Raw genomic sequence first — 15,031 nt, forward strand, 5'->3', positions numbered from 1 at the left:
AGCTCGAATCCTCGGCACAGGGTAAATTGTTCGGAAAGGCCTTTCTAAAAGGAACAAACATGTTAATATATTTACTTCACTGAATAAGGCTTAGTCTTCAATGTAAAGAGTCTTCCGCCATCCAACACCCAGAGGTGTTTTTGGCAGGGCTGGTCGGCAGAGGGGCTGTGCTAACAGCTGCTTCTGGCCACCAGGCCCTAGTACAAACCAGCACCACCCCTTCTACCCGGAGGTGGAGAACCGCCAACGCTTCTATTATTCCAGAGGCTCGGACCGCGACGGAAGAGTAAGTTCACGCGCAAGATTCACCTCTGGTAAGTCACCATTTTATTTTCCCTTCACATATTGTCCAAGTAGCAGGCAGAATTCCCCAGACCCTTTACATTAATCGGGCCATGCAATGCCTCAAGGCACGGATTATTTGCCGAAACCCCACATACGATCAACCTGTACCGATATTGGACAAAGTCCGCACGGAACTTCAATGGTGGCTGGATTGCATGCAGGCGTGGAACGGTCGAGCCATATTTTGTACTCAACCAGATTTCATCTTGGAGCCAGATGCCAGCCTTCAAGGCTGGGGGGCCACAGAACACAACAGCCACGGGAGGCGTATGGACTTCCCAAAAACTGGTTATGCATATCAATTACCTGGAGCTTATGGCAGGTTCATTTGAAATACGCAGCCTCACGATCGGAAAATCCGATTGCTGCATCTTGCTCCGGATGGACAAGGTCTCAAAGGAGATTTTCGACTACTGTATCGTGAAACATCACTCTGCTAGAGGAACATTTGCCGGGAGCATCCATTCTCACAGCGGACTGGTCCTCTCTTCACTGGCGGGACGGAAGCGACTGGATATTGAATCTTCTGGTCTTTCCTGACCTGAATTACCAGAGGACCATTTCGACTAGACCTGTTTGCATCCTGCAACAACTGCCAAACACCGGAGTTCTTCAGCTGGCTTCCGGACCTGGAGAGAGCATTGCAGTGGACGCCTTCCTTCAGACTTGGCCACACCACGGAGCCTATGCCTTCCCACCGTTTGCAATGATAGCAAGAGTCCTACAGCAAGACCGGTGGCGCTGACGCTACTCACACCTCTATGGCAGAGTCAACCCTGGTTACCAGACCTACTAGAGTTATCTTATGAGGACCCCCTCCTCCTGCTGAATGACCCGTCGGTCCTCAAGAACTCATTAGGACATTCGCACACGATGATCCTAGACGGCCATCTCCTCTTGGTGGCTTGGACGCTTTCCGGAGTGCACGATGCATCGGAGACTTATCACAGGACGCCAAGGACCTTCTCTGGAACTCCTGGGCGCCAGGGACAAGAAGATTCTACCTCTCAGCCTGGCTATCCTGGTCCAATTGGTTTCTGGGACAGAACCTCAATCCCTTTACGACCCCTGTATCCTCGATACTCAATTTCCTCTCATCGCTATTTATCACTGTGAAATCTTATCGTTCCATTAACGTGGTCCAGTCGGCTATCTCAGTAGCCCACATACCATCGCAAGGTATTCCGGTGGGGCAAGATCCCCTTATCTGCCGCATTCTCCGCGGCATCTCTTTGCTTTGTCCTCCAGGACCCAAATACTCACGGCTTTGGGACGTCGGGGTTGTCCTCCAGTTTTTGCGCAACTGGCCCTCTAAGGAACAACTTTTGCTACGGCAACTTACGGGCAAGTTTGATTTTATAAATAAATAAAATAACGTGAAATAGTCCAAAAGAGTCTCACTAGAGCAACAGTGCTTGATGGAATATAGATGGGTAGGCTTTTCAGTAGAGGTGGGTGCGTCCTAGTGTCTCAGGGTATTCGCATATTTGAAAAACAAGGAGACGGGGGCAGCCAGTAGTGCAATCTGTCTAAAATCCAGAGGGTAAAATAATAGACGGTAAAGAACTAACATTTAAAAGAGCTATGGCCGGCTCTGGTATGAAGGGCGGACAGCAATATAATCCTCGCTTATGGGATATGTGAAGGGAGTGCGTCTGTCAACACCATCTGGTCATCCAAGGCTCCAAAAGGGATAAAAAAGAGGCGACAATAGTGCTCTCAATTAGATAAAATTAAGTTAAAAAGTTACTAAAATTATACTCAGGTATAGAGCAGAAACACTGCTTTATTAGTAAAGCGTTGGTGGTATGATCCCCACCTGGGATTTCTTTAAGTGCAGGAACAACTATTTTACTCTCTGGATTTTAGACATATTGCACTACTGGCTTCTCCTGTCTCCTTGTTTTTCATATATGCGAATACCCTGAGACACTAGGACGCACCCACCTCTACTGAAAAGCCTACCCATCTATATTCCATCAAGCACTGTTGCTCTAGTGAGACTCTTTTGGACTATTTTATGTTATTTTAATTATTTTATTTTATTTATTTTTTACTGGCGCAGCCCTACCCCATGTCTCTGTATTTTCCCATTTGTTGAAGGATTTGAGGGGTCTCCTTTGTTTGGGTTGCTGCCTATCTTCATATTGTTTGTTAATTAGCGCAGATTTCCTTCTGTATTTTGTGTATTTATCACTGCATACAGCTTATTTCATTCTAGTAACACTTGTTACACTCTTTTTCAGCTTAATAAGAATTTTCTATGGATTCCAGTCTGTTCCTGACTGTCGAATTTGGGATTACTGTTCCTGTATTGGTTTTCTTTCTACTATGTTGCTACTTCTCCGTTTAGATGAACTTATGGACGTCGCAGTTTTTCAGAGGAAGTGATGCGGTCGACTACGCCTTTTATAGTCACTGCTTATATTTGATTGGTTCTCAGTTTGCTTATGTTTATTCTTTGCTGCTATGGAGTGAGGAGTGAGAGAGACACACACACACACACACACAATATGTTAGGGTAGTAGAAGGACATACAAGTCCCAATCGACTTGGGATTGATTGGAGCTCAACTTCTGTAAAGCAGATGCTGTCCTTAAAAATCTGACTGAAGTGATCTGGATAAAGTTTTACAGAAACTACATGGTTTCCATTGCAGGCTTAAGACTGCCTCTAGTGGCTGTCTGCCAGATAGCCGCTAGAGGCACTTCCTGCATTTAAAGGGAAAAACTAATAACCCCTTCAGTCACTTACTTCAGTGCCAGGAAAACTAATAACCCCTTCAGTCACTTACCTGAATCCAGTGCCTCAGCTCCACCCATGCTCCACCTCCGCTGACGGCAATGGCTGCGCTCGCATTAGTATCCCTTTAACTCTGTGAAACGACACTGGACTCCCAGCATCTTGCAAACTTGATTCAATGCTTTCCAATGGGGGGGGGGGGGGGAAGGACCTAATACACGCGCTGCACTCGCCACCCATGCGCGTTAAATTCCAGACGGACATCGGAATAGGTGGAGGCAGAGCCAGTGACCTCAGTGCTGGAAATAGGCAAGTGTTTGAAAGGGTTAACCCTTTGATTGTTGCGACGAGGTGAACACAAATACAGAGGGTCACTATTATGTTAGAACACAGTTTTGTATTCCTTACACTATACTGTTCTTTTAATTCAGTCCCTCTCTCATTAGTGGTATACTAAAGGTGGAGCTAGACAGTGAGTCTCTCACTGACTCCTGGCATATCAGCTTCAAGAGTGGACTCCCCTCAGAGACAGCGGCTGCTGAGGATGTAGCTCTCACTACTCTTAGACAAGGCAAGCGTGTCCCTGTGCAGCGCAAAAATCAAGAACAATGAACAGAGAAAGTCATATAGTTTATTAACTGTCAAAATAAACACACACACAAATATTTATTTTTACAGACATATCATTCCAATGTTCTTTTTATTTGCAATAACAAGTTACAGCACAAAATACTAGATCTGGGACATCGCATTAATTGACAGCACGGGAAGAATTAATGCAGCAGAAGTATATCAAAACCTAAACCATTCTGCATATCTGTGCCAGCATGCAACCTCTGGTTAGAATACTAAAACTCCAAGATTACAGAATATTTTGGCTGCCACACAGTGGAATCGTCCTTCAGACATTAACGGCTATATCCAAAGCACAGTCTCCAGGCTAACAAAACTACAGGTGTCCTAAATGTAATCAGAAGTGCAAGAGACAACCTATTATAAAAACAACAGCAATTCTCTCTTTACCAGAATGAAAGGCCTATCATAGCCTTATCAAATTCATTTTTTCCAGTTATGGTAAACTTCAACAGTAAACAAAATAAAATTCATTGATAACATTCCAGATAATGTTTTAAGTAGTCAGTTATTTTTTACCTATTCTGAAATGCAGTTTATTTGCGAATAATCACACTGTCGAAATAATACTTTGAAACCCAGGATAACAATTTGCAACACAATTTCCTGCAACTCTCTTCACACCAACACATTCCAAAAGATTGTGTCACTTTACAATTATTGGTCCAAAAGGACTTTAAATTGGCGTCGCAGATCCAAAATGCGTACACTTTAGGTAAGGTATGGGCATAAAATATTAAGACTGTACTGCTAGCATTGTGGTAGGCACCTGGTCACAAACACAGCTATTGGAGAGTAGTTGACTACTTGTCCTATGACAATCAAGTTCAACACAGATAAACATTTGTAGTGGCCAAGAGATTAAAGCAGCACTGTCACACCGAACTCTCCTATTGTTTCCTCTTCCTCTCTCAGAATCTGTACTTTTCTTCTTTTCGGATCTAGTTTTCTTTAAAACAAAAAGATAAAGTAGGGACTACTTTGTTTTATGCATTTTTCCTACGCTTGAGTTTCTCTGACCAAAGGAGGGGTTAAAGTCTGTTCCATTACCTATGTGTCAAGGAGAATGGGGAGTACCGTATATACTGGAGTATAAGCAGAGTTTTTCAGCACATTTTTTGTGCTGAAAAACCCCAACTCGGCTTATACTCGAGTCAGTGTCTGTATTATAGCAATTTACAAGTGAGAGCCCCCCTCCCTGGCCAGCTAGCAAGCAAGGAGGGGGGAAGAAACAAAAAATATATATAAATAATAAAATATTAATAATTAAAAAAATAATAGTACAAATAAAATAAAATACAAAATAATAAAAAAATAATAACAAAAAATAATTAAAATAAAAAATAATAAAATAATAAAAATAAAAAAAACTTGCCCACCCCCCACCAAGGCTCTGCAACACACACACTGCAAATCAATATTCAATTCATATATTTTTTTTAGGATCTAATTTTATTTAGAAATTACCAGTAGCTGCTGCATTTCCCACCCTAGTCTTATACTCGAGTCAATACGTTTTCCCAGTTTTTTGGGGTAAAATTAGGGGCCTCGGCTTATATTCGGGTCGGCTTATACTCTAGTATATACAGTACTCTTTGACACAGGAAATGGAACCGACTTATACTCCTTTCTTTGGTGAAGCGTAGGAAAAACACATAGGATGTTACTATGTTCTAATGAAAACTAGATAAGAGAAAGAAAAGAATATCAGATTCTGAGAGAGGCCACTTTAATGGCCAAGTATTGAGGAAAACCTGTAGATGCTTGCAAAAATAATATGAAACCGTTTTTAAAAAATTTCATGTTTTAATATAGGAACTTTATGGATATATTTTTTTTCCCAATTTTGTATCAGGTATATTAAGATCGGAAACATTCCAGTTTACCAACCACCAGATTATTTGCTTCTGAATAGAAAAGTCATTCAGTAAGCATACAAACGAACAACAGAAAACCTAAGTGGTTTCATTCCTTTGCCTTCTCTAAAGAGGCAGGTGTTTACACAGTGAACGGCACATGGGGAAATCTCATAACTTTTACATAAAAAAAAAAAAATCTCAATATGTGAACTATTTGAAATAACAGACATTATAGGCCTTGCTGACATTTTAAAAACGGTTTCCCAAAACCAATCAGTAGAGGATCTAAATAAAAGAAGTCCGTCATATTCAAACTTTTAACCATAAGGGTATCTTTGTTAAAAGAACACTTTAGGGGGGCGTGGCTAACCGAGCAACAGAGTGGACGCAAACCTCTGGAGCTCCGAGGAAGAAACTTAAATATTGCGAATTCCCAGAAATATTGAAGCCCCACAGGTGACAAACTTACCCACCCTCCAACAGAGACTGCCATGGGACGAAAAAATAAAAAATACCAGCCTCCAGCGACACCGAAAATGCCAGACATCAGGCTCTCCTTTGAGAGACCCGCAGCCGCAACCGCGGCTCCCGCCAAAATGGCGCCCGCGGCCCGGGCAGAAATGGAGGCCTCAGACGCATCCCAAGAAGAGGGAGACACATCCTCTTCACCCGAACCAGGAGAAGATTACCCAGAAACGGATTCCGAGGAGGACTCATCCCCAGTGACTAAGGGAGATATGAAAAACCTCCTGCAAGAAATAAGGCAAGTCTGGAAATCGGACCTGAAAGAGGCCCAAGCAGACATAGGGGACCTCCGCAAGAGGATCTCCGAAATTGAAAACAAAGACAAAACGGGAACACAAGATGCAGGACACCCACAACCAAATAGAGGACCTAACCTCCAAAGTGCAGAAACTTACCCGGTCAGTGACCGCACTGGAATCCCGCCACAGGCGCAAGAATGTCCGCATGCGGGGCATACCAGAAACGGTGAGCGACGATGCTCTGCTACCCTTCACACAGAGACTGGTGGCCTCAATGGGCCTAAAGAACAAAGATACCAAGGGGATGGTGGTCTCGGCGTTCCGAGTACGGAAAGCGGCAACAGCGCCCCAAGGGGCCCCGAGAGACACAATAGTTATCTCTAGAGACATAACAGTGAGAGCCGCTATCCTCAACAGGTCCAGGGAGATAAAGTCATTCCGGCTCGAGGGCTGCTGCGTGACAATCTTTGGAGATCTTCCCTTCGAGGTACTAGCGGCAAGGAGACAACTGGCTCCAGTAGCCAAGAAACTGAGAGAGGCAGAGGTCCGGTACCGCTGGGGAGCAGACGGAACGCTGAATATCCAAAAAGGGAGCGAGACTCTTACACTATTGCCAGGAGAAGATCCCACGGCGCTCTGGAAGGCCATAAACTTACCGAGCGAAGAACCACAAAGCACTGGGGCCTGATCCTGAAAGTATCGACAAAGATAGAATGAGAGCCTGCGAGCAGAGATGCCCTGACACAAGGACTGACCCGCCACTTGACTGACCCCATATCAGGCAACACGACCTATAGACCACACAAGACTCACATAAAAAGGGAGGGAGACGACCTCACACCGGGACGAAGCGGCAAGTATCCCAGGCCACTTCGCCCCTAAGACATAACATAAGACACTCTACGAGACACAGCACCACATAGACCAGACGCCTAGCACCATGACTACACGAGACTACACAACATAGATAACACAAAATAACCCACAAGAGACGAGGACACACACCAGACTATAACAAGACCCATCAGATGGCAACCCATGTGTCATGTAAGAATGTACAGCAGAACTTTAAAATGAATGACTTATAGACGAGCACAGAATAACGCTTGCCTCCATGACATACTCTGTATAAGTTGTATTCTTTGATGCAAAACCTCAATAAAATACAAATTTAAAAAAAAAAAAGAACACTTCAAACAAAACAGGGTGCTCGTGTGGTTATGGCACCATGTGTGCCCTATACATTGTGCTAACTCATTAAAAAAAATACAGGGGAGTTACAATATTTTAAAATATAGATTTCTAAAAAAAAATTATTTTCCAGAAGAGCTTCAGAACTGAGAAATTTAGGATTGAATCAGTCAGACAACCTTACCGATAAGTGTCTTTGGGCAAGACAATATATATCTACCTACAACTTTGTCTAATTGTGAAGTGCAACAGAAGATATTGATGCTATAAATATCATTATCAATATTAATAATAACGCCAAGGATTGTATGATGATGGAGCAGGAGAACCCTCCTACAGTCAGTTTTCCTGTTCTCAGATATTCCCAACAAGTATTTGCTGTGTAAATATAGAAATATTGTGACCAATATCACTCTTTTTGGGTGCCTATGTGCTTGTAGTTAAGACAGCATGTTGGTATCACAGATGATAATTGAGGAAGTGTCCCCTAAGTAGAGCCAAACATTTCAGAGATAATTTGATAATAAAATGATCATTTCTGAAAGACGCAAGTCCAATGGACGATCATTTAGCTAAACTTCAAAAACAGAATAAAAAAATAAAACAAAAAAACAGGACTCATCAACTGCACCACAAAAAAAGAATTCTATACTATTGCCTCCTAGTAAGAACAAACAGTATATCTACACAATACCCACACAGGTAGATTTCCATGCCAGCAGTGTACTTAGCCCACACAGAGACCAAATAGTATATATCCACGTTTCATGCATACCGAACACTATGCATTGGATGCCAATACTTGAATAATATCAAGGTTAAAATATCTACATTGTGTTGAAATGTATGAACTGGATGGTAAAATCTGTGACAGGTAATACATGTAACACTTCCATGCAGGGGGGGAGCCCTTACCTTGGCCAGAACGGTTTCATGTCCCATACCTGGAATTAGTGGACATTACACTCCCAACTGTTACCTCTGCTATTTTAAAGCTGGTTATAATGGTTATGCGGCCAGCTGGAACTTACCGCTAACAAACATTCTAAGGAGTTGTGCCGTTTTAGAACAATAGGTTCTTAGTTTGAGTCTTTTAGCGAATTGCTTAGCTCTGAGAGCTTTCCATCAGCAGTAGTGGAGGTGAGGAGCAGCGCCTACTGGATCCCAAGTAGGAAATCAAACCAACTAAATACGTATATATTATAAGAATACTAATGCACATGGACAAAAATCCTTCCTTATGTTCCCACTTAAAGAGACACTATAGTCACCTGAACAACTTTAGCTTAATGAAGCAGTTTTGGTGTATAGAACATGCCCCTGCAGCCTCACTGTTCAATCCTCTGCCATTTAGGAGTTAAATCCCTTTGTTTATGAACGCTAGTCACACCTCCCTGCATGTGACTTGCACAGCCTTCCATAAACACTTCCTGTAAAGAGAGCCCTATTTAGGCTTTCTTTATTGCAAGTTCTGTTTAATTAAGATTTTCTTATCCCCTGCTATGTTAATAGCTTGCTAGACCCTGCAAGAGCCTCCTGTATGTGATTAAAGTTCAATTTAGAGATTGAGATACAATTATTTAAGGTAAATTACAACTGTTTGAAAGTGAAACCAGTTGTTTTTTTCATGCAGGCTCTGTCAATCATAGCCAGGGGAGGTGTGGCTAGGGCTGCATAAACAGAAACAAAGTGATTTAACTCCTGACAGTGAATTGAGCAGTGAAATTGCAGGGGAATGATCTATACACTAAAACTGCTTTATTTAGCTAAAGTAATTTAGGTGACTATAGTGTTCCTTTAACTTGGCGTATTTGGGGCATATATACATAACTGTGCAGCCAGACTTCCTCCATCCCCATTGGCGCTACATTGTACAGGTCTATTAAAGGGGAATGGACATGCCATTATAAACCCCTTTAGTTTAGGTGCTTAATAACCCACCTCGCCCCCCAAAAAATCCAAATGAGACCATTGAGGGCCCCTTTCAGACTAATGTTTTTAAGTGGAGAAAAGCCTTTTTACGCTTTGCTCAGTCAGAGACCGGATTGTTTGCCTAGAGCAGACAAGGCCCTCCTTTATCCCACTATTAGAATATCTCATCCCACTGCCCATGGGGTGGGTTTTTAAGTTGACCAGCTGCTGGCTGCTCATAGATTAGTAGATATGCCCCTCACCTATTGTATGTCACCTAGGGGCAGGATACATTTCTCCTGACAGTTATGTGGGTGTCATATTGACCTCCACAGGTTTATTTTTTTTTCCACTTTATTTGTGGAGGCGGGGTAGCAAATAGTCTGGATTTAAACAGATATGCTTGCAGAGAGCAAGTGAATGTATTTGCACTCCACAGGGGATTTTTATTATTTTTTATATATTACTACGACGGTGCTAGGAGGAGGATGCAGGAGCAAGGAACAACGAGCCCAATGGACACTGACAGCCAGAAAGTTGCATCATGATTTATTTATACAATTTATAAAAGTGCCTATTTCTCAAAGAGATCGGCACTTTTAGAACGTGCCATTAAATTGTCACCAAAGTGCTTTATGGTGTGGAGTGGTTCTTGAAGTAGATTTGCAAATACAGTTGGAATACGCTAGTTTCCACCATATTTTGTTAAAGGGATCCTATAGTGCCAGGAAAAAAAAAACAAAAAAACATTTTCCTTGCACTATAGGTACCCCCCCTCCCCCCCTTGTGGCTGAAGGGGTCACTTAGCTGAATCCAGTGCTGGGTCCGGCTCCACCCACGCCAGTGACCGCGCGTGTGCATATTAGACCTCCCCATAGGAAAGCATTATTCAACACTTTCCTATGGGGAAAATCTGATGCTGGAGGTCCATGAGGTAAGATAACGGTGCAAAAGTCAGTTTGGATTCCGGAAGCGCCCCCTATGGCGCCACTGAGGGCAGACTTAGAGCTGCAATATAAACAATGCAGTTCTTTGGACCTGCAATTTTTTACATTGCAGCACTAAGTGCAACAGGGAGACAGCACCCAGACCAGTTCAATGAGCTGAAGTGGTCCAGGTGCCTACAGTGCCCCTTTAATGCACAAAAATTTAAGTGCTTAGTGAGTAACACCAATAATGTACATTTGCCAATTCTACCTCAGTAGATTAGTACATGCTCCTCCTGTTTACTGCTGATTGAAAAGAGTCAGTAATCTTGAAGTGGTCTGGGTGCAATGACCATGTAGTTTTAACCTTGCAATGTAAAATACTGCAGTTTTGTAAAGACTGCAATGATTGCATTAAAACAGTTTCTGCATGAAGAACAGTCAAACTATTCTCAATAATATACTCAATACTGCTACTAGAGGCCATGCGTGTGCACTGTCCTTCCAATGCTTCCCTACTGGATGAGATCAGAATATTTTTATTTTCATTTATTCATTTTATTTTTCATTTATTTCATAATGCTATATATAATCTGCCTTTAAGTTTAGGAAGCATTCCCACAAAACGCATACTGCACATCAGAAACTTGACATTATCTACAAAGTGGTTATATAAAAATTATTTTTATTGCTTACATTGTTCTCACTGTCATCTTCACACATGGATTCGTCCACAAACTGCTGTCCATTCTGCAGAGAAAAGAACCAAAACATTTTAATCTTTATTATGTTTGAGAATTTTTATCAACATTTCATTGCTATGTATAAAATGTGCAAAATGCATGTACAGATTTCAAAACAATTTCTGACGAGTATTACAGAACTTTTTGCACGCTCACAGATGTGTTAGAGGAACATAAAAAACAAAAACCACAACACAACACAACCAGTCTTGCTGGTAAATAGCAGTGGCAAATTGTTGCTATTAACCCCTTAAGGACACTGCTTCGGAAGCTTGTCTTTCACTTAATGACGGCATTTTTTGAATTTTTTGCTGTTTGCGTTCAACTGCAATTTGCATTTGACCAATTTATTGCACCGATGCATATTATATACAGTTTTTTAAAGGACAGAAAGGGCTTTAATTTGATGTAACATATATATATATACACACATGCTTATTTATTATAAAAAAAATACCGAAAAATACAGTTTTTGCAATAATAATGTGTGCACAATTAGTGCAGGTTAAGGAAAGTAATTAAAAAATAAATTCATTTAGTTGTTCTGATTTACAGAATATATAATGTGTCTGGGATTTTAAGTTTTTTTTGGTAGTTACAGGTCACAAAGCACAAGGAGTAAAATAAACTTTTAATGTGGAGCGATTTTAGAATTTGGTATGTTTGTCTTGTAAGCTTAATAGCCATAAAAGAAAACAAAATTGCCACACAAAAGTATATATTTATATAAAGTAGACACCACATGCTATTTACCTAAGGTTGTTTTGACACTTTCTTCGTAGTCATTTCACCGCCAATCTCTGCTAAATATTGGAGTAAAATTGTGTTTTTGGGGGGTTTTGGCACACAAACTTATAACAAAGAACTTCTCATGTGTATTTTGTTAGTTGGTGTGTGCTCTTCCTGTACAAAGTTTTATTTTGTGTTCAGTAACATCTGCTGAGTAAAATGACACCCCCATTGTATGTCTTTGGCACTATTTTGTGAAGCTACAGTGCCATACAGGAGACCTGTCCTTTTTAGTAGTCCCAGTCGAATTTTGAGAAACGGATTTAATGAGCCTATGCTTCCATTTGGGATATTATAACAGTTTGACTGTTCAAAAAAACCCCACAAAGGCCTACCATTTGTAAAAGCAGACACTCCAGGGTATATCATAAGGTGCATATTGTGCCTTAACATGCCCCCATTTTTTCACCAATATATGCCAACGTATGTGGTAAAAAATTATTTGGGGCATTTTTTTTTTTAATTTTTTTTTACACATACGGATTGCATTTTTGCTGGGCATTTTGTATATTTCATATGTGCCACTAAGTTCAAAACCCCCAAATTATGCTCAGCTAAGTCTTCTGAGTAAAAAGACATCCCCAGTGAATGTCTTTGGCACTATTTTGTGAAGCTACAGTGCCATATAGGAGACCAAGCCATATCAGTTTTTACCGAACTTTGAATTTTGACGCTGGGCCTATGTGCAATTTCCAAGCATCTTCGCAGGTTTTAAATTCAAACTACCCCACAAAAGCCTACCATTTCTTAAAGTAGACACCCCAGGGTATTTCAAAAGGCATATTTTGAACCTTAGCGTGGGATCATTTTTCCGCTAGCTTGTACCAGGTGTAGTGGTAATAAGCGTTTTTTCTGCCTTTTTGACACACAAAGTGAGTTTGCACAGTATATTTTGCAAACCTTATGTGTACTACCACTGTATAATACTTTATGTTGCTCAGCTATATCAGCTGAGTACAAAAATACCCCCGTATGTACCTTTGCCAGGTATATGTGGACATCGGAGGGGCACATTTGGGACACAGCCATTCCAATTTTTTTTCAAACTTTAAATTTTTACGCTGTGCCATGTTCCAATTTGGAGTAGTTTAGATGGTTGGTTATTGAAACTTCCCCACAAACACATACTATTTATTAAAGAATACAACCTGGGGTAATTCAAAAGGCATATTTTGAACCTTAGCGTGGGATAATTTTTTCTCTAGTTTGTTCTAGGTGTAGTGGTAATGAGCATTTTTAAATGTATTTATTAACTTTTTAAAACTATTTTTTAAACTTTTGTTTTGCTTATTAATTTTTTTTCAACTTTCCTAAACTTTCTTAAAACTTTTTTTTACAGATTTAACATTTTTCTATTTTTTTTTTTTACCGTTAACCCCTAACTAGCAGTAAGCAGCACTAACCGTAAATTCCCCATTTTCCCATAACTCCCACCCACCCCAGCTAGAAAAAAATATTTAATTATTTTTTTTACTTAAACGTTATTAAAAACTTTTTAAAGCGGATTTTAAAACTTTTTGTAACGTTAACCCCAAGTTAGCATAACACCAAATCCCCCAATTCCCCACTAACGTCCACCCTCCCCAGCTAGCTAAATATATAATTTTAAAATACTTTAATTAATAAAATAAATTTAACCCCTGAGGGTTAAAAAAATAAATAAAAAATCAGATCATAGTAAAAAGCAATCCCTGACATTTGATCACTGTAGTCAGTGATCAATTGGCAGGGAAGGGGATAATTTTTTATTAAAATGGTAAAGGGGGGTGGGATTTTAAATAAACTTTTTTTTTTTATTTTTTTTTACACAGGGAAGCAGATCAGCACTGATCCGTCTCCCTGCACTTCACACTGAACCCGGAAGTGCAGGGATGCGGAAGGTGAGTATACACAGCACATGTGCTCGCTCTGACATGCTGTCAGAGCGGGCACATGTGCTGGGACAGCCCAACCCGGTGCTCCCGGTCTGCCTCTAATACAGAGGCAGACCGGAGCACCATTAACCCCGCGATCTGGGGTTAATTTTACCGTGTAAAATTACACTCATCGTTAAGGGTTTCCCCTGTGTGACGGACCTCGCCCGTCACTCGTCGTTAAGGGGTTAATAACAGCTGGTGGCTTGTAGCAGCTAAAAAAAAATTACATTTAAGAATAGCTGCTGCTACTTCACATAGTACCCACCCACTCACTTATTAGCAGATTGCAAGCAAACCACAGAAACACAAACCTAAGCATGCGCACCTTACCGTATGAAGCAAGAAGCAACAGGCAAATAGTGGCTGGACAGTAAAGTTTTAAAATAAATGAGGATCCCTGGCAGAGCTCCACCACCATGGGAGGTATGTGAAGATACACAGTACACACTACCTTATAGGACAGAGGGCGAGCGGGGGAGAGGAAGAGAGAGAGAGCGCAAGAATTAACACAGATCTGCACACCAGTCAAGCCATAAGACTTGCTTTTCCCACAGAAGTCTCAAATTTGCAGTGCAGTTACTACTGCAAGGGATTTCAGGTGAACAGATGCAAATAAGCTCAACAAAGAATTACCTTTTAATAAATAGAGGCAAAAAGGTAATTTTTTGCTGATGAAATTTGCATCTGCCCACCCAGAATCCCTTACAGTATTAACAGAACTGCAAATTTGAGATTTCTGTGGGAAAAGCAAGTTCTATTGCTTGACTGGTGTGTGTAACAATATATTGGGGGAAAATAAAAAAAAAAAAAGAGAGAAAACACACACACACACACACACAATCCCGAAGTTACAAGCCAGAGTGCTCTGACTGTACTTTCTGCCATGCAATCTCAGTCTATTTTTAAATCTAATTACAAGGAGTGAGCAGGTAGCTGGTAGTTGGACAAATGAACAAAGTGTATGCACGATTTTTCGTCCACATTCATTTTGCTGCTCTGTGATTTTCGCCATATTGCAATTTGTTCATACATGAAAAATGAAATTCACACAAACTGTCATTCCTCCAAAAACGAATGCCCACGTTTACCTCCTATTACATCTGCACTTTGAATTCAAGCTCATGAGATCAGCCTTTCATAAACTCAAAATTCCAGCCATGTATATATGTTGACTTATGTCATCACCAGCTTACTGCCTTTCACTTGGAAGAT

General features: G+C 40.9%; 1 protein-coding gene across 1 annotated transcript in view; it reads right to left on the minus strand.

The window, feature by feature from the left end:
• The window catches only part of RPS6KA3 (ribosomal protein S6 kinase A3), a 153,003-nt gene that overhangs the window by 113,613 nt on the left and 24,359 nt on the right, over window positions 1-15,031 (minus strand). The window contains exon 2 of the mRNA XM_063450207.1: window positions 11,068-11,121. Coding sequence (XP_063306277.1) covers window positions 11,068-11,121 — 54 coding nt within the window. The remainder of the gene's footprint in view (window positions 1-11,067; window positions 11,122-15,031) is intronic.

Source organism: Pelobates fuscus, chromosome 1 (genome assembly GCF_036172605.1).
Source record: "Pelobates fuscus isolate aPelFus1 chromosome 1, aPelFus1.pri, whole genome shotgun sequence".
Taxonomy (NCBI): domain Eukaryota; kingdom Metazoa; phylum Chordata; class Amphibia; order Anura; family Pelobatidae; genus Pelobates; species Pelobates fuscus.